Raw genomic sequence first — 26,717 nt, 5'->3', positions numbered from 1 at the left:
TAATAATGTTAAGAATTAAGATAACCCTTTTTGCTGGAGAAAACAAGTTGTCTCGCGATTATTTTATTCATATTGCAAAAACCGCGAATTTATTCGACTGAAACCAGTTTATTTAAGTTTTTTTCTGTTTTTTTTTACGCTTTTTGCTCTTTTGCCTTCCATATGTACCTACCTATATTTGTGTATTCATGTAATATGTTTGTATATATCATATGTATGTAGATACGTACAAATATATACATATAATATATTCACGATTGTAATGCATAAGAATTTTTTTGTTGTTATTTTCATTTTATTTATTTTGTAATGTTAGCTTAGATAAAACCCAAATAACTTTCCATGATAAAAAAAAAATAAAGAGAAAAAGAAGAAGAGTACAAGAAAATAATTTTAAAATCAAGCATAACAAAGTTAATAAAAGAAAAGGAAAAAAAAAGGCAAACAAATTTAAAGTTTCTTCAAAATTGGATACATTTTTAGGTAACCGAGGAGTTTCTATATAAAAGTGTTATTAAAGCATATAAAACCATTTTATTCTTCACAATATTATTTTATAGTAGACCAGAATTTTTAGAATATTATTTTTTGGGGACCTATTTATGTTGAAATTTTCATGACGTAATCCTGAAGCATATACAAACTAGGTATATTATTTGAAGTAAATATTGCACTGAATGTGCAAATGTTTGTATAAATGTATATGGTGGTTCATATTAAAAATATAAAATAGATTCAAGCTAGAAATTTTTTTTGGGCTAAACTCATGCATATTTATATGAAAATGCTTTCCGTTTTTTTTTTAGTAGAATGTACTTGTAATGAACTTATGTTAAGACCATCCAACCATCCAACCAACCATCTAAATTTTTTGTTTTTATAAATAATGTGAAATGTACAAGTTTGTATGTTAAGTGCCTCCCAGATAATTTTTTTGTTTTGAATTTTTTTTTCAGCTTGCACAAAAAGCTGCGGCGATGATGTTTTTTTTGTTCCCTTAAAATATAAAAAAAAAATTTATGATTTTTTTTTTGGGCTCCCTTTTTTTTGCCTTCTTTTTTTTGTGTGGATATTTGAATTCTGTTGAATTTTTGAAAAGTATGAAAAAAGTAGTAAAATCGCGTTAAAATAAAAATTCAAGAACAAAAATAATTTAAAAGAGAAAAAAAAAAGGAGTAAAAACTTGAAACTTTGTTTTTCTTAGTTTTGTTTGTACTGTTGTTTGTGTTTGGAGTGCTTAAATGCCTTTTTTCTAAAAAAAAAAAAAACAAAAACAACTTTTTTGTGTATATTTTTATTAGTACACGTCGTACTCAAAGTTGAATAAAATAAAGTTGGGTCAAACCAATGGTTTGTATTGTAGCACTTTTCCCTTCTACAAGTGCAAATTCTGCTTTTAAATACAGTCTATGTATACCTATCACACTTAAAATTATTTTCATTCATATACGAAACTATTTCTAGGATTGCATATATTTAGGATGATGCATACATGCAGTCTTTGAAATAAAGCAAAAATTAATATAAAGCGGGGTTAACATAACGCTCGATTTTAAGGGTTAATTGTGTTAGTTAAGAAAAATAATTATATTTTTTAATGTCACTGAATTTACCGTTAGCTTTTTATGTTTATAGAAATTTGAAAACGTTTGCGGTTTCGGAAATATAAGGCGCCAAAAATTCAAATTTTACAAATTTCAAGAGACGATAACTTGAGAGGGGGTGGAGATGGAAAAAAATTTCTTCTAACTATGAACTAATGATGAACTATTTGTTAATGTCTAAAAGCCCTTAAAATTTTAAGCTTCTACAGGCTGAGGTCTAGAAGAAAAACGAAATCAAGAATTTGGAAAAAAAAGACTTTAGATAACGGTACATTTGAACGGCCATTTTGTTTTTCTAAAGTTTAACTATAGTATACCGCGCTAGGGGAAGCAAGCCGCTGCCTTTACGAGTTTGCAAAATTTTAAAAATGCTTATGGTTTCATTGCAACAAATAGTTAAAAAAGGCCATTTTTAGGGTTTTGGGGGGTAAAACTTCTAGAGGGGGAGAGATAGGTAAAAATTTTGTTCTACGGAAATAAGTTTTTAGTAAAGATCTATATACATACAATTTTTCAGCTTTCTATCTCCAAGGGTGTAGAAGTTTTGTAAACAGACACACGGACAGACGGACGGACAGACAGACGGACGGACGGTCGGACGGACGGACGGACAGAGTGAAACTAATAAGCACTTTTTTTCAAAATTTTTTTGGAAAAGTGCTAGAAATGAGCTTCTTGACTCAAACTAACATTAAATTTTTTTTCTCATTCTATTTTATTTAATTTTAGAATATGACCGGAAATTATTTTGGAAATGACAAAATAAAACAAACGAATTGAAATTAAGCAATTTTTGTAATGTCATTGCCAAAATGTTTAGACTAGCAATTACTTATACGTACCCATTACTTTTAATTAATTAAAAATAGCAGACTTAAAATCATTAAATTAATAACAGCAGCCTGCAAATTTAAATTTGAGTCCTTTAATTAATCATTTTGAATATTAATTTTAGAGCTTAAAATACCTCAAAGTAGCAATATGTCATTGGTATGTCATGCATATTTAACAACTACACTTATATGCAAACATAATAAAATGTATGTATTAGACTTTATTATTGGCAGTTTAATCATCTACGACAATTCTTTAACTCCGACTGTTTATTTCGCGACTCTAACAGAGATTTTTTAAAATTTATTACTCAACTGCCTCATATGTTAACAGGTTTTTGTTTTTTAGTTATAAATAATTAGTTGTTATGGAAATTTTTGATTTAAATGAGAAATTTTTTAAGATTAAATATTAATTTTTGAATTGCTGAATTTGATGCCAAAAATACTAATTACAAGTAAATAGAAGGGCAGTGCTATATATTTTCTACCACTCGTGGTTGGCATAGGAATTAACAATTTATAATATAAAAATATAATTTAACAAAGAAAAACATGGAAAAATTAGTTATTTAATTTAAAATTAGAATTTAAATTTAATTTTTTTGTTTATGAAAACAGAAATCCGTCCTGTTTTAGGCTTTAGAATTTACATTATATACAAATTTCGAGCTTTGTATTCAATTTTTTGTTATTAGCAATCAAAATACGCCTTTCAAAATCCAAAATATTTAACAATTTAACAAAATTTTGTACAAGTACTTACTTAATTCTTTTTATTTATCAACAAAACTCAACAGGAAACATTAAGCTTCATTTCGATCTCGAAAACAAAAAAACAGAAATATAAAAAATTTTCAATGTACATTGTGAATCTTATAATTCATTGGAATAACGATGTAATTTTTGTTTAATTTTTTTTTGTAACTTATTTTGAATTTAGTAAGTTTATTTTTTTTTAATTTTCTTTTATTTTTCTTTTCTAACTTTTCTAAAATTCAATTCAACTAAAGGCATATTATTATAATCAAGATACGGGATTTTCGGGTACTAGCGGGAGAATTTTTTTTTCTTCAACATTTTGTTGTATTTTATTTTTGTACTTCATACAATACAATGTACTCTTTATTTATGTAGTCGTACACAACAATAATAATGCCTGTGTACTTGCCTATATTCACTTCAAAACGTTTTCTTTTTTTCTACTCCTATAATATTAGAAAAAAACGAAAACTAGCTCTATATTATGGTACACTGACTGATAATATTCTAAAAAGTAACCAGAAATGGCAGAAATTTTATAATATTTTGTGTATAAGTTCGTAGTTTGTATAGTTCCCAGTTCTATATACCTTTTCTTTTTTGCTCTTTTTTTAGTTCGTAGGTTTTTTGTATTGTGTAGTTGATTTTTTTTAGGTAAAAAACGTGATTATTTTTTAGCCTTCTTTTTGTTTTTTTTCTTTTCTAGTTTTTAGTTTTTTTTTTAGTATAATTTTTGTTTTTCATTTTTGATATTCTTTACAATGTTTATTTATTTATTCAAGTATGCAAGTGTTGCAACAATAAATATTAAATAAAAAAATGAATAAAATCTAAATAAAATAAAAAAATAGAGAAACGAAAAATTGAAAAAAAAAAATAAAAAATTAAAATAAAAATATTTTAAAAACAATCACATAGACTCTATGTATAAAATATATTTGGTTGCATAAAAATGTTTGTGTACTTGCTAAAATATAATTTATAAATGAATATTCAAAAAAAAAAAAGAAAATCCAAATTGTGACGATAAAACGAGGATTTCAATAAAAACAAGGAAAAAAAATATTTTGGAATAAATTTTCCATTGTGTTTTTTTACATTTTTTTTTAATTTTATGACTTGTTTTTTTATTCATTATAAATTTATTTAAAAAAAAAATTATGTAAAAAAAATATCAAACAAAAATAGCGTTATAAATTTAACCTTATTTTACTGTTTTTTTTTAAATTTTAAAAATTTTTTTTTTGCAGATTTTCTACATGAAATTTAAAAAAAAATAGAAAATTTATTTTCAAAGTCTATTAAAATATTAAAAAAAAATAAAATATTTTTTTTTGTGCAAATTGTGACAAACAAAAAAAAACAAATGTTTAAAAATTATGGAAACATGGTCTCATAGCAAAGTGATTTGTTTCAAAAACGTTACACTTTAAAATTTTTATTTAGGTCCGAAAAAAAATAGAAAAAATATAAACAAGAACAAACAAAGTTCGATTCTTTAAAATTGAAAAAAAAAACAACCTTTAACAATACTGAAAAAAAAATTTAAAATTGTTAAAAATAGAAAATTTTTTTTTTTTTAATAAATTGTTTTGCATATAGTTAAATGTGAAATAAAATAGAAAATAATAAGAAAATATTTAAAGTGTTTTAAAAATTAAAATAATCGATTTTAATAATTTAAAAAATAAATCACATATTTTAAAAATTAATAGCCCCAAATATTGTAATATTGGAGTAAAGTAAAATACAAAAATAATTTTTTTTGTATAAAAGTAATTAACATAATAATAATAATTTTTTTTTAAATTTATAAATTAGTAAATTATATTCCTTTTAAACAATATGGGAAATTTAAAAGATTTTAGAATTTTAAAATATCAAATTGGATTATTTTCATATTTAATATTTTTTATTGGATTATTAAATGGTCAAGAAACAACAATATTACCAAAGGATAATATTAACGAATTATCATCATCGTCATCGTCATCATCATCAACAACCGAACAAATATTTGATGGTAAGTTTTATGTTATGAATTTCTATAATAATTATGCTATACTTAGTTAAATTTGTTGAGAAAGTAATTACTCGCATGCTAAATTTACTCGCACGCTAAATTTATTCTTGTCAATAACAAAAACTTTTAATATGAAAATATTTTGAAGCTTTAGTTTAAAAGCAATATATTTTTTATAAGAATTGTCTTAAGAGTCATTTATACCCTTGATTTTATACCTTTATGTAAAATTCTTAAACAAATTTTTTAAATATTTACAAAATGTCTTTATGATTAATGTAAAATCCAAAAGAATCAGTTAGTCGCATTAAAATTTTCACAACTTTACTGTGCGTCATACTGTTTTTAAAAATCTGACAGGAAATCTGATGCTAATCGAATTTTAGGCTTCAATTTTTTCCGCCAGAGTGAGAAATCTAATGTTAGAATTCGGTTATACATCAGGGCTTTTTTTTATTATTGGATAAACAGAAATTTTGAAAATTTTTTTATTAATTTATTAAAAAAAGTAAAAAGTGACTAGTGCGATATTGCCCAGATAATTATTAGATTCGGATTTTATGAAGCCTTTTAAATTTTGAAAAATTTCTTATTAATTATTAAATTTTGAACATACACGACTTGAGAATGAATTTTTCTTTTAAAACTCTAGAGATCATCGAGAAATTCATCCTGGATAAAAATTTATCATGAACAATTAGCGGTTTTCTATTGAATGAAATCTACGAATATTTACACACTAGCATTAAATTTAAAATATAGTTATTTAGGATAAATTGGCATTTATAGACTCAACTTTGACTCAATAAAACAACTTGGCATTTATAGACTCAAATATGTATTAATACTAAATAACTACAGTTTTTTGAGTTTTATATTTTACATTATGTTACTAAAATTAATTACATTATAAGTCTCTAAGATTACTGTTTAATTTACTGTAAAACTCTTTTCAGTGTTATTGCTGTAATATTTATTTAGACGCAAAAACTTTAAAATTTATAATTTTTAATAAATAACTAATAAGTAAATAGCTATTTTTATAGGATTTTTTTTCTCTTACGATAAATTTTTTAATAGCTGAAATTACATTATTGCTTATTAGTCATTGTTAAACACATTTTTCACTTTGCTACTAGTATTTTCTTGAATAATATTTTTACATAAATTATTTCTTAACAATAGTATTGAATCTCGGCGACACTTTAATAATATAAGTTTAGTTAAGTAATTTGTTTAAGTTTACAGTCTTGCTATATAATAGTTTATTTGTGTGTTTGATGTACTAAAGTCAATTTTACAATTTATTTTTTAACTTGTATTTCTAATGTGTTTCTAACAACAAATAAATAAACTAGCTAGTAAAACTTTTTTTTTTTTCATTACAATCACATGTAGTTAAAGTTTGAATGACAATGCAAAAATTCTGTGTAAAAAAATGTTTTTGAATATCTTAAGCTTATAATAATATTGGCGCCGATGACTTTTGGTATAATGTTTTGATTGTTTGATGGTTATTTTTAAATATTTTAACAGAATTTTTGTGAAGTTTTATAAAATATATGTACTTAATTAATTACTAATTTCTCTTAATGATTAATATACTCATTAGGATATTGATTTTATTTTATTCAATATTGAAAAATAATTGTGGAAATTGTAAGTAATTATTTATGCGAATTTGTGCAAAAACTATTGTAGAACCTCTAGAATTTATAATAGGGTAGTACTGCAACATTAAAGTTTACTAGTGAATAACTCTGAAATTGATGTTAATACTCATGGTTTATTATTCTATTGTTTGCAAAAATCACTGCGCTTCTTAATTACAAGGTAGTTTATTTTCGCGATTATTATCGGAGCCTTGCAATATTAAATATAATTTTTTGCTAAACATTTAATAATTATTTTCATAAAAAAGAAATGTTAATGTCACCAAATAAGAAATATTCAAATCAGGCATTAAAAATAATGTTCGATACGCTTACCCAAACACTCTTTCATACTTGTAAATCATACATACATATGTATGTATCTCTTATATATTTTTATGTGGTGGCAAAAATATTTGACAGTTTCAAAAAATTTTCATAATAATTTTCAATAATAATTACTGTTATACATACAATTAAGACAGTAATATTGTTTTATTATTTGCGTGCATACTGATGTGTCATAGGTATTTTATACATTAATCATACAGACAGTTCAATATAATTAAAGTTATATTGTATTCAGTAAGCATAACCATTATACAATATTAATTTTTGTAGCTGGTACATTTTATTTGATGAGAATTTCTAATCAAAAAGCTCAATTATTCTTCCAATTTGTAGGTTAATATGACAGTTAAATAAACATAAAATAATTATTTGCACTAACACATATATACATATGTATATGTTATATGTATTTTTATTTTGACATATAATTTCATTTTATGTCAAAATAAAAATGCAAAATTCCCGCATTACTCTACTCTTTTTTTATTTTTATTGTAATTCTACAGTATTATGAGAATACCAGTTTTTATATTAATAAATTATAAATTTAGTACCACAAGTCCCCTACATATTTAATAAGATTTTCACTTTCTATACAAAGTAAGTGAAAATATTAATGTGAATTCATAATGGAATTAAGATTTAATATATGTAAATAGGTTCTGATAAGATCTAGCTTTACTTTCATACTTATTTACAATGAATTTTTGAATGAATTTTTGAATGTTGTTTTTTTTTATGTTTTTTGTTATATTTAACTTTTCGCTTTTATTTTTAACTTTAAGCGTTTATTTTGTTTTAAAAGTGTCATTGTGCACAAAAAAAAATGAATTAAAAGAGGGGGAAAAAATCATCTTTGTAAATTTACAAAGCAAATCAGAGGTTTCTTTTTTTTTTTTTTGTTGATTCCCTCTTGAGGGCAAATGAGTAGTTTTTTTTTTGTTTTATGTTTTAAAAACAAGTAGTAAAAGAAAGTGATGGAAAAAATTCCCGAACATAAAAAAAAAATTCTTATACTAAATTTGAATGAATTTTTAAGTTTTGTTTTCATTTCTTTTTTTGTTTTTAATAAAATTGTGAAAATTCATTCACCTGTAACAAAATTTTTAATATAAAAAAAAAAGAGAAAAACAAAAATGGTTTAAGTGCGGTTATGACAGAAAATTTTTGTTCCCCTCTATATGTTAAATTCTTAAACTTGCTACTATCAAGTTGATGTACCGTAAATTTTATTTTATTCATTTAAGAATTGCGGTGAAAAATGTTGATAGGTACATACATACATAGGGCATAATTAGATTTATTTGTCTTATTTAATAGAGCATTAAAGCCGAAAATAATGTAGAATTTTTTTTTAAATTTAAAAGGTCAAAATTAAACTAATTAATGTCGAAATTCTCGTATAAGTTTGACAGTGTAAGGTTTGAAAGCATTTCTAAAATAATACTAAATGTTAGTAATTCATGACATTTTTTTTGTTTAAGCAAAATTACGAGTAATTACTAAAACCTCAGATTTTTTGGAAAAGAATGCGAACTGATGTAGAACAATAAAAATTATTATAATTTGAGTACTATATTTAAATGAAATCGATTGGGATTTTTAGAAGTGTTGTCGAGTATGAAAAAAGAGTTATTGAAAAACTAGAAAATATTGGTAATTAATCACTTAATACCCAAAATTTGGATATATAATATAAAACGTAATCTCTTTTGTATGATTGCTTTGTTTGAACTTTATTTATTCTTGCTCATATTTTCTCTTAAACACAAATGAACTCATACAGTTTGCAACATAAGTTTGCAACTCATACAGGCATGCAACATATACGCGATTATGTCTTTGTTTAATTGAAAAATATAATTTGCTTGTGTTGCAAATGAGAAGTTGGATGGTAAGGTGAAAGTAAGTATTTTATGCATTTAACAAATTTCTTGTATCAAAATATAAAAAAATGTTTTGAAGAACATTTAAGTTTTATTTCGAAATTTTATTTCGGTATTTGTCGTTTCAATCTGTACGCTCTGATCAAGCTAAAATCATTTTAATTTATTCTCATTAAATATGAAATTTTCAAATTTCATATTTTTTTCGTGATCGTTCTTTAACATAATCAAGTTTGAAAAAATTTTTAAATGAAAGAAAACAAAAATAAGGTATGGAATATTTTGAGCTTGAGGAAATTAAATATGCAATTATTATTATTATTGTATTTGTGTATAGAAATCGAAAAGATTTAAAAAAAAATTTTTAAAATTTTATAATGTCCCAATTTCTTATTACAAAACCAAAAAAACAAAATAAAATTTCATTTTTTAAAAGAGAAAAGTTGCTTTAATGAATTCCAATCGTATTTTCGCGTTGAAGCACAAAATTTAAATTGAATTCATTAGGTGGTTGCTTTATTGAAATGACAATTAGCGTTTCTTTTCTTTTTCAAAATTTTCTTGCAAAATAATATTATGCATTATAATATACTGTAATTTTATACTTACTATTTGGCTCATAATTGCAAATTTATAGCCGGTTTTTATAAGGTAATTCAACTTTTTTTTTTATCATGTAGGCATTTATAAAGAAAATGGAGTGAAAATGTTTATGACAAATTAAACAATATTGAATATGCATAATTTCATTAAGTATTTCTTAATTTTTAAAAAATTTGCAATGTAAGTTATTTTACAAAAATATGGGATCGTAGTTAAAGTTCAAGGTATTGTTCAGTGCAAAAGTTAAATAAGAACGCTTAAGAAAATCAAATTTCTTTCATATTAAGTGAGTATTTCTTAAGAAAATTGTGAATTTCAAAATGTGTTTATTATGACTGCATTTCAAACACTCGTTTCCTTAAGGTTTTTATATATTATTTGCAATATTTTAAAATTACCTCAAAATTTAGTTGTATGGGGTAATAAAATCAAATTTGTATACAAAAAATTCTAGAATATTGTAATTTATAAACTCGAAGACGATAAGCACAAAAATTTAAAAGAATATAAAAGGTTTAAACTACAATAGGTATTCAGGAAGCAATACCCGTTCAATTGAAAATTACAAGAAAGATATTAACTAAATTTCTTTCATAATTTTCGGAATTTTTGCAAATATTGAGAACAATATGAATTAATCTGATTATATAAAACTTATTCTGATTGTATATTATAACATTCTTACAAGACTTATGTAATGCAAAACATTTACGTCATTGTGCATAGTACTCACTGGAAAAACCATTTGTACAAACAACTATGATTCCGTGCAATTAGTATGCGTTAGTGATATTTTTATTTAAAAATAAACCAGAAATGAATACTGATGATTTCACGCAGATAAACACGTATAATAAATGAGCGGATTATAGTTTTATTAAAGAAAAATTTATAAAAAATACTTTATATTTAGCTCATACTGACTTTATGTAATCAATTTTCAATAATGCGCGAATAAATTCGCAAAATAGTTCGCAATAACATTTGTAAAATAGTTAAGTAGAAATAAAAAATGACTCATACTCATTGTGAAATGTTACACTACATATCGTGCTGCATACCAATGTAGTTATAGCTTTTTTCGTATAGCTATGTAAGTAATAATAAATTAAGGAGTTTTTTTTAAATATTTTGATCCTCCAATAATTACTAAATGTAAGTACATTGGATTGCATTTTTGACCACTTTTCAAAAAAAATTTTACGATTTTAAGGGAAATGACTCAAAACAAGATTCATATATTGTTTTTATAAATTTAAGATAAATATTTTCTCAATTTTGGGTTATAGGTACATATATAGTAAAAATGATAAAAAGACGAAGTTTGAAAGACTTAAAGTGGTAAAACGGTATTAAAGATTTTTGAGATTTACATATACCTACAGATATGTAGAGATCATTTAATGCGAGGGATTACTGAAATACTATTGAAAGTCATACGTGGCTTTGTTTAAGTTCAAATCAATTGTCCAAATTAATAGAATTTTTAATTAAATTTCATTTAAATTTTTTTATTACTTTGCATGTTACATTTTGAATAAATTATGGTTATGAATGAAAAAATCAGTAGTATCAGGGTATTTCCATAATTACTTAATGAAACTGATAATTTTTCTCGGAGTGTTGAAAATAAAAATTCATTTGAAAGTTTTTACAAGAATGCACGTTTTGCAAAAACTTCATCTGAAATTCTAGAAGAAAATCGTTGCATTGTTAAAATTTTGAAAAAAATAAAAATTTACCAAATTTCAATTGATTTTGAACTCAAACCAATAAAACAAATTTTCCAAAATCTTCAAAAATAAAATATTTTTCGATTTATTCTGGCTCATTTAACAATATTTTTCTTAAAATATTAGTAAACACTTATAATTCTTTTTAATAATTTTGATCAATTAATTTTGTGCAATTAATCATGAAATTATTATGGAAATTCAATTTTGTTTTGTATTTTTGAAATAAACTCATAATTTAGAAAAATTCAAAAATAATGTTATTGGTAATTATTACAATTTGAATGAAATTTCAAAATAAAAGATTCACCTTGCATATCTAATTAGTTTTCAATTAATTTTTAAAGAAAAACACTTTAATTGAAATCAAAATTTCCATTCCCCTGCACATACAAGTACAATTACTCATGTATGCATATTTTTTGCAATATTCTCATATTTTTTTTGAAAAATTTCCACAATATCCATCAAGTTTGTATTTCGTACATATTCTTTTTTTTTTTTAATTTATAAACTGTGAAAATTTTTGATTGAAGAAGGTTAATATGTTATTGAATTTTTTTTTTTTGATTATTAAGTCATAATTAATTTTCTCACGTTTCAATTTTACGAATTCAACTTTTTATTGTTTTTCATGCTCTTGAAAAATTTCATTAATCACATTATATATACGTACATATATAATTTAAAAATATAAAATTTCTTAAAATAATAATGAAATTCAATAACTTTTAAAATAAAATACAATATACAATTGTTTTTAATTATTATTTAATTATTAAATTTCAATATACAAAATATTAAAATAAAATTAATTTAATATTAATAACTGGATGGTAAAATAAATACAAATACTTGCAATTTTATGTGTTTGGTATATATACAAACTTCCATTTGTGGTCTTCGGAAATTCCATAATAAATGATAATTTTGAAGTGAAGGATTTCTATATATAGTTCATATTGTATATTAAAATTTTGAGTACATATATATTCTAAATTGTGCCAAATATTTTAAAAATTTTAAAATTTAATTAATTTTTGAACTTTTTGTAAATTACAATATCTTTAGTTTTATAACCACATACTTAATACAAAGCATATTATATGCATCTCTTTCAATATAAATAGTAAAATATGAATTACTTTTATTCTTACTGAATATACACAAATTACTTATATTATATACTTATATTACTTATATTACAATATACTTATATTACTTATAATAAATTTTCAAAAAATAAATATGTAATTGTGCTTAATATAATTTCATAAATAATTGAGAACGTTTAATAAGAATTTAAGGAAATTAAGTATTAATATTAAATAATACTAACATATGGAATAAAGTTGGGTCAAGCCAATGTTTTTTTAAAGAAGGACTTTTTCCCTTCAACAGATGAAAATGTTGCTTTTAAAAGCAATCTATGTTTTTGCTACATACATTATTAAAAATATTTTAAGTCATACACAAAGTTTTTCAAAGATTGCATATATTTAGGATGAGCTATGTGCATAATAACCTCATTATAGCTTAAATTGGAATTGAGTTAAGTAAATCACAGCTATTCACAGTATTAGTTCAAAGAAAGTTTGTAAAAAAGAATAAATAAATTTTATATGTAATTCATATCGGCTTCCTAAAGAATAATTATGCTCTCTGATGAAAAATATTTTGACGAAAACATTTCAGTTCAATTCTTGCCAATAACGTCATAATATAACGCCATATAACGATATCATAGTATGTCAATTACGTTGGATGAAATTTTTATATTAGGTCAAATCCAACGAGGTGGAGATTTTTTTATGGAAACTGTTCTATATATTAATGTAGATATATCAAATATTTTCTGGATTGAACTTATTTTCTTCCAACAAATTTATTTGTATAAATTAATTTAACGCCTTCCTCCAGTTGCTTGCAAAGCAATTTATACTACCCATTCGCTCATAGTTTTCAAATCCTTTGAAAAAATATTTAATAAATTTACATAACAGAATATAGTTACAGTAATAATTGCATTATAGATAACAGAATACATAAATAATAAATTTACATTACAGATAACTCTATAAAATGGAAATTGTAAAAAACAAAATTCGAAAATTGCTTTCCTATAGCTTATTTAATATTTCTGATAAAATTATTTAAAATTTGAAAACTTTCAACAATAATTTTGTTTTTTTGTGCACATTTCTTAATGTAATCACGAAAGGGTTAAATCTATCAATTACATCATCTTAACAGTTTGAGTTCTGGACTACAAAATATTTGACAATAAATGAAAATTTTTACATATATGAACCTTATTACCTTTCTATTAATTTAAAAGTTTCTCTCTATAGTTAATGCTTTTAATTTAGCCTGTGAGTAAATGGGTAAATGAGTAATTGGGTTCAAATATTACAGTGTTTATTATAAATAATTAAGGCCATCAATTTAAAATTGCTACTTAGAATATCAATCAATGTTAATAGTAGTTACATTTTTTTTAATTCTCTTTGAATTCTTTACTGTTACATGGAAAAATGTTAAATTGAATTCATTAAATAAAATCCTTACACCTCCATTTTATTATTTTGAATACAATAAAATAATTACCTATTTAAATTTACAATACTTTTTTCATTGCTTCGGAATAAAAAAATATTTTATGAATATTTAAAATTAACATTTAAAATTAAAGTTAACTGTGATTTATTTTAATTATTAACAAGTATTAAAATTCAATAAAAAGTTTAATTGAATTAAAATTTTAAGTATTTTTACGCATTTTAAATTAGTTACTTAGTACTCATTTAAATTTAAGTGCATACTTATTGTTTTAAAAGAAAACATTTTCTTTTCATTTAAATTACTTGTCATTAAAATCGGTAGATTTTACAATAAAAAATTTTCATTTCTTTAATATTATAGACTTAAAATATCTTTAACTTACCTGTAAAAATTTCAATGTGCATGGTTACATTTACGAGTAAGACTCTATCTTTTATTATATAACATAAAAGAAAATTTATTGTAATGCATAAATGGAAGATTCTTTTAAATAAATCTTGAAAAAATTAAATTATAAAAAAAATTTTAAGAAAAAATTTTAATTACATTTTGTAATTATTTAATTTTATTATTCATGTTCTCACATTATTACGCTTATATTCTTACTATAGTTACTTTTAAATACAATTTTATATTCGATATTATTCATGTATAAGTATAATCATACAATTTATGTGAAGGCATGTTTATATGAGTGAAGAAGAAGAGTTTTAATACCGGATACAATGTCGGTACTAAACGGCACTAAAAAAATAACAATAAAGTCGGAAATAAAAGCAGAACAAGCGGAATAAGCGGAAAAAAAATTTGATTTTATTTTGAAATTTTATCTATAGTATAAAAATTTAAATGCTTATTTAATTATTTTTTATTATAATATATCTTGAAATTACATTTCATCTTATACATATAAAAAATTAAAAGTATTTCCTGATAAAAGATGAGTTTTTAACATCAAACTATTTTGGGAATTCGGTTGTCAATAAAGATTTTGATTTATTTTTATAATTTATAAAATCATCTATATTGATAAATTATTTTATGAAAATCGTAATGCAAAAAATGGGTAAGGTTAATAGAGTGATACTATACTTACCTAGCTAATGTTAAGAATCACCAATACTTTAATCTTTCTGAAGTTTAAATATGAAGTAATTAAGATTATTGCAAAATGTTTTTTTCCAATTTTCATATTGTCATTCGATTAAAATGGCATTCGAAATGCTTTATTAAAATAAAATAAATCAGATTTTAATTTATTTTAAAAAACTTTTCAAAATTGTTTTTGATTTCTTTCATAATGTTTTGAATGTGAAATTTTAAATCTGCATATAATTATGGTTATTGCAAAAATTCGATTTGATTTTAACAAATACATTTAGACATAGCTGCAGCTTGAAGAGGGTCTAATATTTATGACTTGTAAAGTGATATAGAAATTGAACTTATTTCTGATAAAAATTTCAACTGTGTTAAATTGATTTCAGTGAGGAAATCTAATATCATAAATTTTTTTAAAAATAATACGTAGATATGTTATATTGCATTTAATTGCCAATAGTTGAATCATATTCTTATGTAGAAAGGAATCAATTCACTATACATTTAGCATCATATGCATGTACAAGAAGTACTTAATTAAGTACTTAATTAAATAAATGTCAAGTAAACGCACATAGGTAGCTAATCAATTTATCTAATATAAAATATTTGTGTGGTAAATTTATAAAAGTGAAAAGTGAAGAGGGGATTTATTATCGTGAATGAAAAACTTTAGCTTATTTTTTTCAATAATGTAATCACGGTGGAAATTGGTATGTGAGTACAGACATGAATTTGTATTTTTTTTTTTAATGTGTAATTAATTATATACGTGTAATTACTTAGTTTAGTGATTACTAATGGGTGATCGAAAACTTTTTACTTTCTTAAGAGAAAATGTACTACAATTATTGTCATGATTTAGATGTTAGTTTTTACTTCTTTCTAGGATAAACAACATTCTATTCTCAAACGAGTCTTAATTATTAATAACTACTTAATAAGCACAGTAGCATTCACTTTGCTACAAAAAATTTAATATTATTTTACCTCCCTACATCTGATTGATGAATTTATGTCCCACTAAATATTGATTTAGCCTACAAAAAAAAAAACTGTAGCATAAAATTTACTTTTTTTTTATACAAGTTTATTGCCATTTTTGCACCACTTTTTTAGATAATTTTTGTTTAAAAACTTATTGCTGTATTGGGTGATTCATTTATCTATTTTATTTTGAAGTATTAAATTTAATTGAATAGGTAAAAGTTTTGTTAGAATTTCATAGGTATAGCGTGTCAATTTTAAATAAATGAAGATTTTGCCTATCTTGCTGTACAAAAGTTTTATGTGAAAGAGTTTTGATGTGCAAATTATAGAAAGTTCATGAAATTTTCTTGCTCTACTTCGAAAATCGTCTAAATTTGACACCTATGGTCTTGAAAAACTTTTTATTCATTTTAAATGCAATATGGTTGGAAAACACATTTTAATGAATCACCCTGTATAATAACGTATTATAACTCGCATATACACTTAATGTCAATCTGTTATAAAAAATTTATATACTAAATAACCTTGAAGAAAGGTAACATTTTTATTTAAAAAAATTAACATTGTTATAATTTTATTTAATTTTAAATGCTGGCATAATTTATAATGATAGTTAATTTTGAAAGAGAAAAAAAAATACGAAAATTCAAAATTCAAAAGAATTAACAATAAAGAAAGGTTAGGCTTAGATATTTGATTATAAAGGAACCGAAAATATCTACTACCGGTATAGTTGTTTTTTTTTTGACTCATAATACAATTACTTGCTTTTTATTTAGGTTGGGTTTAATAATTTTTTATAAAAGTGTTAAATAAATGAACCAAAAAAAAATAGCACAAACGCATGCATTTTATTATTCAATACTTTTTTTTTGTTCATATTTTTCTTTTATAAAAAAATTTTTTAATAAAATTAATAAAAAAAAAATATTCAGTAATGATTATTTTCTTATTGGTTATAAATTAACTTGAGTACTTACATATACAATTATTGAGGAAGCTTACCAAACTACCTTGACTATATTATGTTGGTATTTTTTTCTCTAAAGTGATTTTTAATAATTGTAAAATTTTAATATACATTATGTGTGTATAATATGTATAAGTACATGTCATAATGAAAAGCTTTAGCTGCGGAGTCATATTTAATTACCGCGTAACACAAGATAATTTTTATGAAATTAAATTCCCGTTTTAATTAAAACTAGTTCTTTAACTTCTTTTTGTATATAGGAGTATGTAAAATATAATTACATCGATGCTAATTTGAATTTGAAAAATATAATTTTAATTTAATTTTGTAAATATAAATTAAATTAATTAAAAAGCAAAATCAAATTACAATTAAAATTTGTTTAAATTCAAATTTATTATTAATGCAATTAAAATTCAAGTTCAAATTTTAAAATATTGTGTCTTAACTTTTCCCAAATGGGACTAATCTAATAAGATTTATTAAGAAATTCTTTACATTTTGAGATTATATAAGAGTTTTGAATTTTTAATATGCACTAAGTTTATAGCTGAAAGTTATTTTACTGTTATTCAGAGTTACTTACTTCTAGCAAGTTGCTAATCCCCTCGAAATCTCCACGAACAGAGATATTTCATATTTCTTCCAAATGTAGATGCCAATAACATTGAGATCAAATAATTTCAGTGCCTTATTTTTCCCTTAGTTCACAATTACAGTTCACAATTTTAAACATTTTAGAACAGGTATTTTGTGTTTTGATTAGGTACTGTTTTTTAGCCATTTTTTTGTTTGAAATTATGATTCCGTGAATACAAAAAAAAATTTAATTATATTTTTACTAAATGTGACCTGAAATGTGAATAGTGATTACTTTTTAGTAAAATTTACAGAAAACTAAATGGAATTTTATCCATATTTAATGAAATTAAGTCTTTTGAAAAAATGTTATGTCAATATGACGTAATTGTATGTTGTTCTCGGAAAATGTACATAGTACATTTTAAAGAAAAAAAAAACAATTTTCTTGTTTAAATGTAGAAAGCCCTTTTTTTAAATTTTTCTACACACAAAAAAATTTTATGGTTAAGTTAACCATAATTTTAAAGAACCATACTATGATTAAGTTTTAACCATAAATTATGGTTGCTGTTATATACTTTTCGATGAAAATTAATTACATTATGGTTGTTTCAACCATAAATTATTATTAAATTTACCATATTTTAACCATATTATAGTTAAATTTAACCATAATATGGTTATATTTAACTATATTATGGTTGCATTTAACCATATTATGGTTGCTGTTATATACAAATTTTAACCATAATATAGTTAAATACAACCATAATATGGTTGTTGCAAACATAAAAATAATTGAGTTTCAACCATATTAAGGTTGGTACAAACATAAAAATATATAAATTTTAACCATATTATAGTTAACTTAACTAACAGATATGGTTAAGTTAACCAAATAGAGAGAATGTTTTTAAACATAGTATGGTTAAAACAACCATGCAACATAATTGTTGCAACCTTATTAATGCTGCATTTTTCAACCATAGTAGGGTTAAAACAACCATGGTACATAATTGTCGCAACCTTATTGAAGTTTCATTTTGTAACCATAGTATGGTTACAATAACTATGTAATATAATAATTATAACCCACTTAACAGGTACAGTATACAGCATTATTGAAAAGCCTATTGTCCTACTTTCATTGTCAAGCTTAACAATAGCACCTTGCTTATTATTCCCCGAAACATAAATTAATAAATTTAAGTGGGTAAAGTAAATTTCTTTTCACAAATTCTGCTCCAAAACTTTAAAATTATCAAGAACTCAAAAACTGCCTCACTTTTCTTTAAAAGTAATTTTCAAACTTTACCAAGAGTTTTTTACATAAATCAATTATGATTAATCTAATGCAAAAAAAAATTTGTATTAAAAAGAAAAAATTGTTAATAATAACACAAAAAAATTTAGCTTTAAAATTTTATTACACAGAAAAACAATTGTTATAATATTCGCACAGTATTTAAGACAAATAATTACGTATTACACAATGAATTTTTATGTTTTAACTACAAATTGTACATTGTCAAAATTTGAAATACACCAAAAGTTTTTAAAATTCATTTAAAAAATTATATTGTTTATTATATTAACTCATTTAAATTTCTTTAAACTTATTAAAACAAAATTTAAATTCAATAGATTCAATAGCAATTGTATGTATTATAAAGTTTCCACACGTACCTACATATTCCTTCTTATTCTTAAGATTTTAATTTTTATTTTGTTGCAGAAATTATAAATCTAGAGCTAAGTTCTTCAGTACAGCGTCTTCTTTGTCATATTTAGTAATAACTTTGTAAATGTATTTTTAAATACAATAGCCGATTCTCTTGTATTCGGGTAGATATTGAATGTTAAAATGCCCATGTAAACATACAATAACTGCTTCCAACAGATTTTTAAAACAATATTTGACTTGTGACCAACGTCAAATCGATATTTTCTAATATTAAAATCTGGATGTTAATTTTAAGTTTTCTACATTGATTGATATACCGTTTTGTACAGAAATCATATTTAAATTTTTAAATGGTTAAAATTTTCATTTACCTTATAATACGCTATAAAGGCTTCTTAAGCTTCAATTTTTGAAGGCCTGTACATTTTTGCCAACTTCTATTTAATATTTGAAATGGGTATTACATGTGGTAAAATCAGAAGAACCCAACATTTTCTTTAACTATCTGTAACAAAAAGTAAAATGACTCAAAATGTATGATTATAAAATATGAATTGTCATACATGTATGTAGGTAAAAATCTAATTTTATGAAGATATATTAGATAAAACCTTTCTTATACACATTCACATCTTCGATATAGTATTTATACAATGTATGCAAAACGGAAAACTAATTTACAAAAATAAGTACAGTTATCCCTAGATTTACGTTGGTCTTCAATACGTGGTTTGAATATACGCTATAATTTGAAATATGCAGCAAATTTTTAATTTTTTTTTTTGGTTAATTTTACAAAAAAATAATTTACTTAACAGTTTTAACAGTTTTGTAATTAAAATAGAAGGAATTGAAGACATCGTAAATCTAAGGATTACTGTATTTTTTTCAACATTGCTTCACAACACTTACCTCTATGTCCTCCATAATCCATAATGAAATTTTTATTTTCAGTTATTTTTATTTACATACTTTAGATAATCACAAATTTTAAGGTATTTTTTGGATTTATAGCGAAGTTTGTTTATTTAAAGCTATTTTCGTACACAAATATAATTATTTGAGCACATAAATGCGTCAAATTTACAAATAAATTAACTTCATTTCATGACTCAATTTATTTCTTTATTTAATTACTTTTAAATTTTATTTTATAAGAACTACAGTCAAATTTTAAATAATATGCAATATATTATTTAAAATAAGTTGTTTTAAACAATTTTTCACTTTACAGAACTTTTTAAAATTTTTACACTTTAAATACTTGCACTTTTCAAATATGAACCTGTTGCTTTGAATCGCGAACAATTACTGAATATTATTTACGCTTATTAAAAGGAATGTTACCACTACATACGCGCAAAACTCAAAAACAAAGGCGTCACCAAGTAAAAATAAAAAGGTTCCGTTAGCAATGTTAACCATACTATGGTTAAAACCAACCATACTATAGTTAAAATCAACCATAATATGGTTATTTTAACCATGCCATAGTTAATTTCAACCATAATATGATTAATTCCAAAATCACGTGTTTTTTATGCAAGTATAATCAAAATGTAGGAAAAAAAATGTGTCTTGATTATTTAAGAACTTTGGAAACTTTATCTTATGATTTTGATTCTTACTTTATCTTAATTTTAACTATGAAATTTTATATTTTTTCAAATTAAATTTTTCTAGTTGTTACACAAAATCTGAAAAGAATGTTTAAAAAGTTAAAAATCAATAATGTTTTTAATTAAAAATTTTCGTGTTAGATAAAGTTTTTCATTTTTTAAACAACGCTGTATTTTTTTCTTTTGCAAATCGTAATAACCTAAGTATTTGGCTACGAAAGAAGATATTTCTTTTCTTTTTATAAAACCTGAGAAAAACAAAGAAATTTTTCATTTCTGGTTCTAAAAGTCAATAAATATATGATTCTTTGGAAAACATAAAGAATTTAATATAATCTTGTATTTAAGGCTAAGCATAAAAACATTTTTTCTTAACTTTCACAAAATCTAAGAAAAATAATAAAATGTAAACATTTTTCTTAAAAATGTTAAAAATTTAAGATTGTCGTACCCATAATGTCTACAAAAAATTTTACATTTTTTTGTACAATTCTGCTTTTATATAGCAAATCGTAATTAACTTATTATTTGCCACACAAAACATGAGAATTCTTGTTATTTTTATGTAAAACCAAAGAAAGACTAAAAAATTTTAAAGTTAATCATTCCAAACATCAAAAAACATATGATTTTTAATGATAATTAAAAAAAAATTTATTTAAATGTCTAAAAAATTTACATATTTTGCTGAAAACGTTAAACATAAAAATTTTGTAAAACATAAAACAAAATTTATATTTCGAAATTGAGATGTCGAAAACCTATCCAGGTGCACCTTCAAAGTATTCACATATTTCAGACAATCATAAAAAAATTGTTGACGCTTATTCAAAGGTTCCGTTAGGAATATCAACCATATTATGGTTAAAACCAACCATATTATGGTTGAAATATAAACATAGTATGGTTAAAAACAATCATAATATGGTCACTTTTAACCATATTATGATAAAAATTTAACTATATTATGGTTAAATTCAACCATATTATAATTAGATCCAACCATATTTATGGTTATATTCAACCATGATATGATTGAAAATAACCATGCATTATTGTTGAAATAACCAAAATATGGTTGTTCTTATGTACAAATATGAATTTTTTTTTAAATAATTCAAAGTTAACCATATAAAATTTGGACTATGGTTGAAAATATGGTTGTTATGGTTATATTAACTATGTGTTTCGACAAATATGGTGACTTTAACCATGTTTTTAGATTTTAACGATATTATAGTTGCTGCAACCTGTGAGTTAACCATGCGATTTTTTTGTGTATACATAAAATTGTAAGTATTTAGAATTTACTACTTACGTGACTTGTCTTGTTTCCTAAGTTCATCTCTGTTAAATTGCGTGAACAACAACCGACTTATATGAAAATTTTTGTAAATTAATCATATTCAAAAGTATAATCTTACTCTTTTATCAAAATAACAGGATTAGCTCGAAGTTATCAATCGTTTTCTTTTGCTCTCAGTTTCATCTTTAAAAATTACAACATACCCGTCATAACTTTGCTCAAAATTCGTAGTTAATTTTGTAGTATATAAGAATTTATTCCAATCTTAGCTTTTCGATGGTGTTGTAGTAAAAAAAAGTTTTGGAATACTTTGAATATTTCTTATAACAATAAGGAGCATTTATAATTTTGATTCAAGAATTTTGTTACTATTTAGATTGTTTTACTATTATTTACAACAATCGATCACGCATCTTTAATTAAAAACTGTACGTAAATGATTAATTACCATTTTTAAGAAAACTGAGTGAATTAAGTTTGATTGATGCGAACTGCATGCTAATAAAGCATTAATCGTTATAGTTTCTCTCTATTTTTAAAGTTGCAAGTACCTTTTTACAAAAAAACAAATCAAGATTTATGTGTCAATAAAATTACCATTTCCTGATACACACTTTCACTTTTAAATCTCAAATCTCAATTTACATAATACAAAAACTATTTGACTTTTTTTTTTCTATAAAATATTAATAAGATTATTGAACCTGTTTTATTTTAAATCTTAATACAAAAATTGGTTGATTTCTCTCTTAATAAATAAATGAAATTTAACTTTCAACATGTCACAAAAATTTTAAATTTTTTATTTTTAAATTAAAATTTAATTTGAAAAAAATCGATGCTTCATTAAAAAATTGAATTTTTTTGATTGAAAAGATCAAAATTTTTCAAATGAAATTTAAAAAAAAAATTGTTATGTAACCGGATTATAGGTAAGACACTTAAGGAATTTCCGAAAATAAAATTTTTATGCTTCATGTATGCTGCGATTACTTCATTACTTTGTTGTTTTTTTATGTAGATCAATTTGTATGTAGAGAGGTTGCTGTGGCACTATTGTGAATTTTAAATAGAAAATTATATGGTATTCAACTTATTATGAACAATTTTAGAGTGTAACATTACACTTATTCAATATTGACTAAGATTAATTATGTGTGACAAATACTAAGTAGACATTCATCTTATGTATACACGGTAGTTATTTGAAATTAAATGAATTTATGCAATTTTGACATGTTCGCGAATCAATATGTACAAATGAAATTGACGTGAGTTGAAATTAATTTTTTTCCGATTATTTTTGAAAACTGTTATACTCCCAAGAATTATAAATAGGAATGTATGTATAATAGATCTTAAAAATTAATCTTATGTTGTTAAAAGAGTTATGATGACTATACCATTGGTGGTAGATAGTGGTGGAATGTATACTTTATGAATACTTTTATATGGTAAAATATAGTATAGTTCTCCGTAATCTAAAATGTTTTTTCTAAATAATTTAAAGATTTAATATTTTTGTCCTTACACAAATTTTCTATACAACAAAATAAAATTTTAAGTTTTCGATTCGCTTCAGTTTTTCAAATTTATTTATTTATTTAATGTACTGCTACGAATACTTTGCAATTAATAGCCTTTAAAAGTAATTGAACTTAAGAAACTATAATTAAAATATTGCGTTTAAAATTTTGTTCTTTAAACTAATTCTTTTGTTAAAAATTTTATAACTTTAAAATCGATTTTAATTCTTTAAAAATTGCAAAATATTCAAATATGTGCCTGCATTTATGCGCTTAAATATTAGATGATATTGCATACGTACTAGTTTTATGTATATGTCTATATGTAAGTAGCATTTTACATTGAGTATATTTAATTTTATACCACTATAATTTTTATAACAGGTGAAAAACTAAGTACATATATTTCTATATAATTACTGTATTCAATGATTATGTTGATAATGGCGTACTTATACACAAGGTGATTCTGAAATAGACGAGTCCATCCGTTTACCATTGTGTAGGAATTGAAAATTGTTTTCGTTATACAAGAATTTTGAACAAATATTCCCTTGTTTACATAATTTTTGTGATAAAAACTTGAAAATAAATTATTATTAAATTTGGTTTCTTTCTAAAACTTCTAAAAACCAAAAATATGACTGCCTCCAATTAATGGATAATAATTTGGTGACATGCGACTGACTCCAAGTAATGTATAATATATGGTTTCGAAAAATTTTCAGTTAAGGTTGTCTTCCATTTTCGCAACGATTTTTTTATGTTCCATTCTTGCTGAATTACGATTGATTTTGACGTTCACAAAACACTTATGCTGCCTCTAGAAGTCTTTGTTTATTTTTTTTTACAGTTATGTAAAACTGAGTAGAAATAAAGAAAAATAGAAAACGATTTTAAGAGCCAATTTAAGCTTCCAATTGCTCTTAGTGCGGTTTTCTTTGCCTTGTTTTTGCTTGAATCAGTATAATACGTTTTACGACTCGGTAATCATAGCCAAAATTCATTTGTGTTTGACAATTTTCTTTTTATTTCTGAATCACCTTATATTAAATATGTTTACAGTAGAACTTGTGTTACGGGCTAGTAATATTAACAAATAATATGTATACATACATATATACGAATATGAGCCTATTATTATCATTATATAAACATTTGATGCAAGTGTTAGTTCAACATTGCTATGCAAGTACGATACGGTTCATTTAATTTTTATAAGAAAAGTAAACATTCTAAAGTCTATCTATAAATGTACTTACTTATTGTACATAATATATTTCAGATATATATTATACATTCAAATATATATGTACAAGAATACAGTTATATAATATTGATAAGTTTTTAAATAGTTATACATTTCTATCGTAAAGAATAGCTATTAAGTAAACATAGATAGGCCTTTGAATTTTAATGAGAAATTTTCGAAAAATAATGTCAGGTATATTCTTTTACTAAAATATAAAATGAAAACAAAAATAAAAATATAATACATTGTTATATGTACTTTCATTGTATTCAAAATGTAGTAAAATGGAGTAATGTGTATATAAGAAATAATATATCTGTATAACAATATGAACAATTAAGTTGATATGCGGTTGTTTAAGTATGCAATAACAACTTCCTTCCTTATTTTACTATGTGAGCTTATAGTATATTTTGTACATATACTTATAGGTAGTAAATATAGAGGATACTCTAGATATTTGTACATTTAATAGAAGATACAAACAATTATAATATTTAATTTAGAATGATGGGAAACAGAATAGAATTGAGAGTAAATAAGTAGTTAGTTAACTAAACTATATACAAGTAAAATATTGAAAGGGAGAAAGAAGTCAAACATATTTTTTTCTTTAGAGAATTCCATACTTTTTTTTTAATTGAAAGAAGTTTGAATACCTTCTATTTTTGTTTTTATACCTTTCTATATTGTAAAAATAAGGTTCTTTAACTCTTATTGAATTTTAATTATAGTAAATGTGGTTTCTTCAGTGGGAAACAATTTCAAAAAATTGTTATAGTGTGTTTCGGTTTCTTTTAAGTAATTTTATTTGTTTTTTTTTTTTTTTAAGAATTCAAAAATGTGAAAATGCAGTCAGTTTTGTTAAATAGCAAATTTTTAGGTCCTAGTAGTGAAAATTATATCCTAACTCAGAAGGATATTTTTTTGCTATCATATAACTTTGCATTTGCATACATTCAGTAGAAATTTTTAAACCAAAAATATTCTCTAGATATAGAATGCATAAAATTGTTATACTTCAGTAAAGACTTTTTAAAAATTTTTAGGAAAGAGCCTTTAATACTCATAGTAGGCACTTTTTCTGTTCTGTTTCGGCAATAAAAATGTTTTGTAAATAAATTAATCTCAACGAGTTTTAAAGCAATCATAGTTTAATAGTTTGAAATAAATTTTAATTATTAATTATCACATTTCACAGTCTTATGTGCATAAGTAAATTAAGAAAACGGACAAATAGACATATTGAAATCAATAAGCACATTTTATATTGAAAATATTTCGGAAATGGGCTAAATGATGTAAACATAATTATAGTGTCTTTTCAATACATACTTAGTTATAATAAATATGTGTTTGTTTACGTGCATAGTTAAATATTATTTTTATTATTCTATCATAGTTTTTCACAAATATTTTCTCTAAAGAATATTGTAAAAGAGGATGAGATCTACTTTATGTTATAGATGTTTTTCACTTTTACCTTTTTCTTCTGTTAATTTGTTTTTTATTTTTTATAATTATTCTATAAATAATTGAGTAGAAAATTGTGGTATAATTAAGTTTTTTATATGGTTATTCTTTGTGCATTCTATAGAAAATTTAATAAAGACAAGGAAACTTTAAAAGTTTCATTATAAAAAATATTTTTTGCTTTGCTTATCTCTTGTAG

At 23.0% G+C, this 26,717-nt stretch overlaps 1 protein-coding gene across 3 annotated transcripts in view; it reads left to right on the top strand.

The window, feature by feature from the left end:
* LOC129609489 (putative epidermal cell surface receptor) overlaps window positions 1-26,717 on the top strand; it is a 143,601-nt gene that overhangs the window by 4,953 nt on the left and 111,931 nt on the right. For all 3 annotated transcript variants that reach the window (XM_055521414.1, XM_055521412.1, XM_055521413.1), the window contains exon 2: window positions 4,450-5,222. In XM_055521414.1, coding sequence (XP_055377389.1) covers window positions 5,045-5,222 — 178 coding nt within the window. In that variant the 5' untranslated portion in view covers window positions 4,450-5,044. The remainder of the gene's footprint in view (window positions 1-4,449; window positions 5,223-26,717) is intronic.

The sequence above is a fragment of the Condylostylus longicornis genome, unplaced genomic scaffold (assembly GCF_029603195.1).
Source record: "Condylostylus longicornis isolate FDR11 unplaced genomic scaffold, ASM2960319v2 ptg000040l, whole genome shotgun sequence".
Taxonomy (NCBI): Eukaryota; Metazoa; Arthropoda; class Insecta; order Diptera; family Dolichopodidae; genus Condylostylus; species Condylostylus longicornis.
The sequence above is the reverse complement of the archived record's forward strand: the minus strand, read 5'-3'. Positions and strand labels throughout refer to the sequence as shown.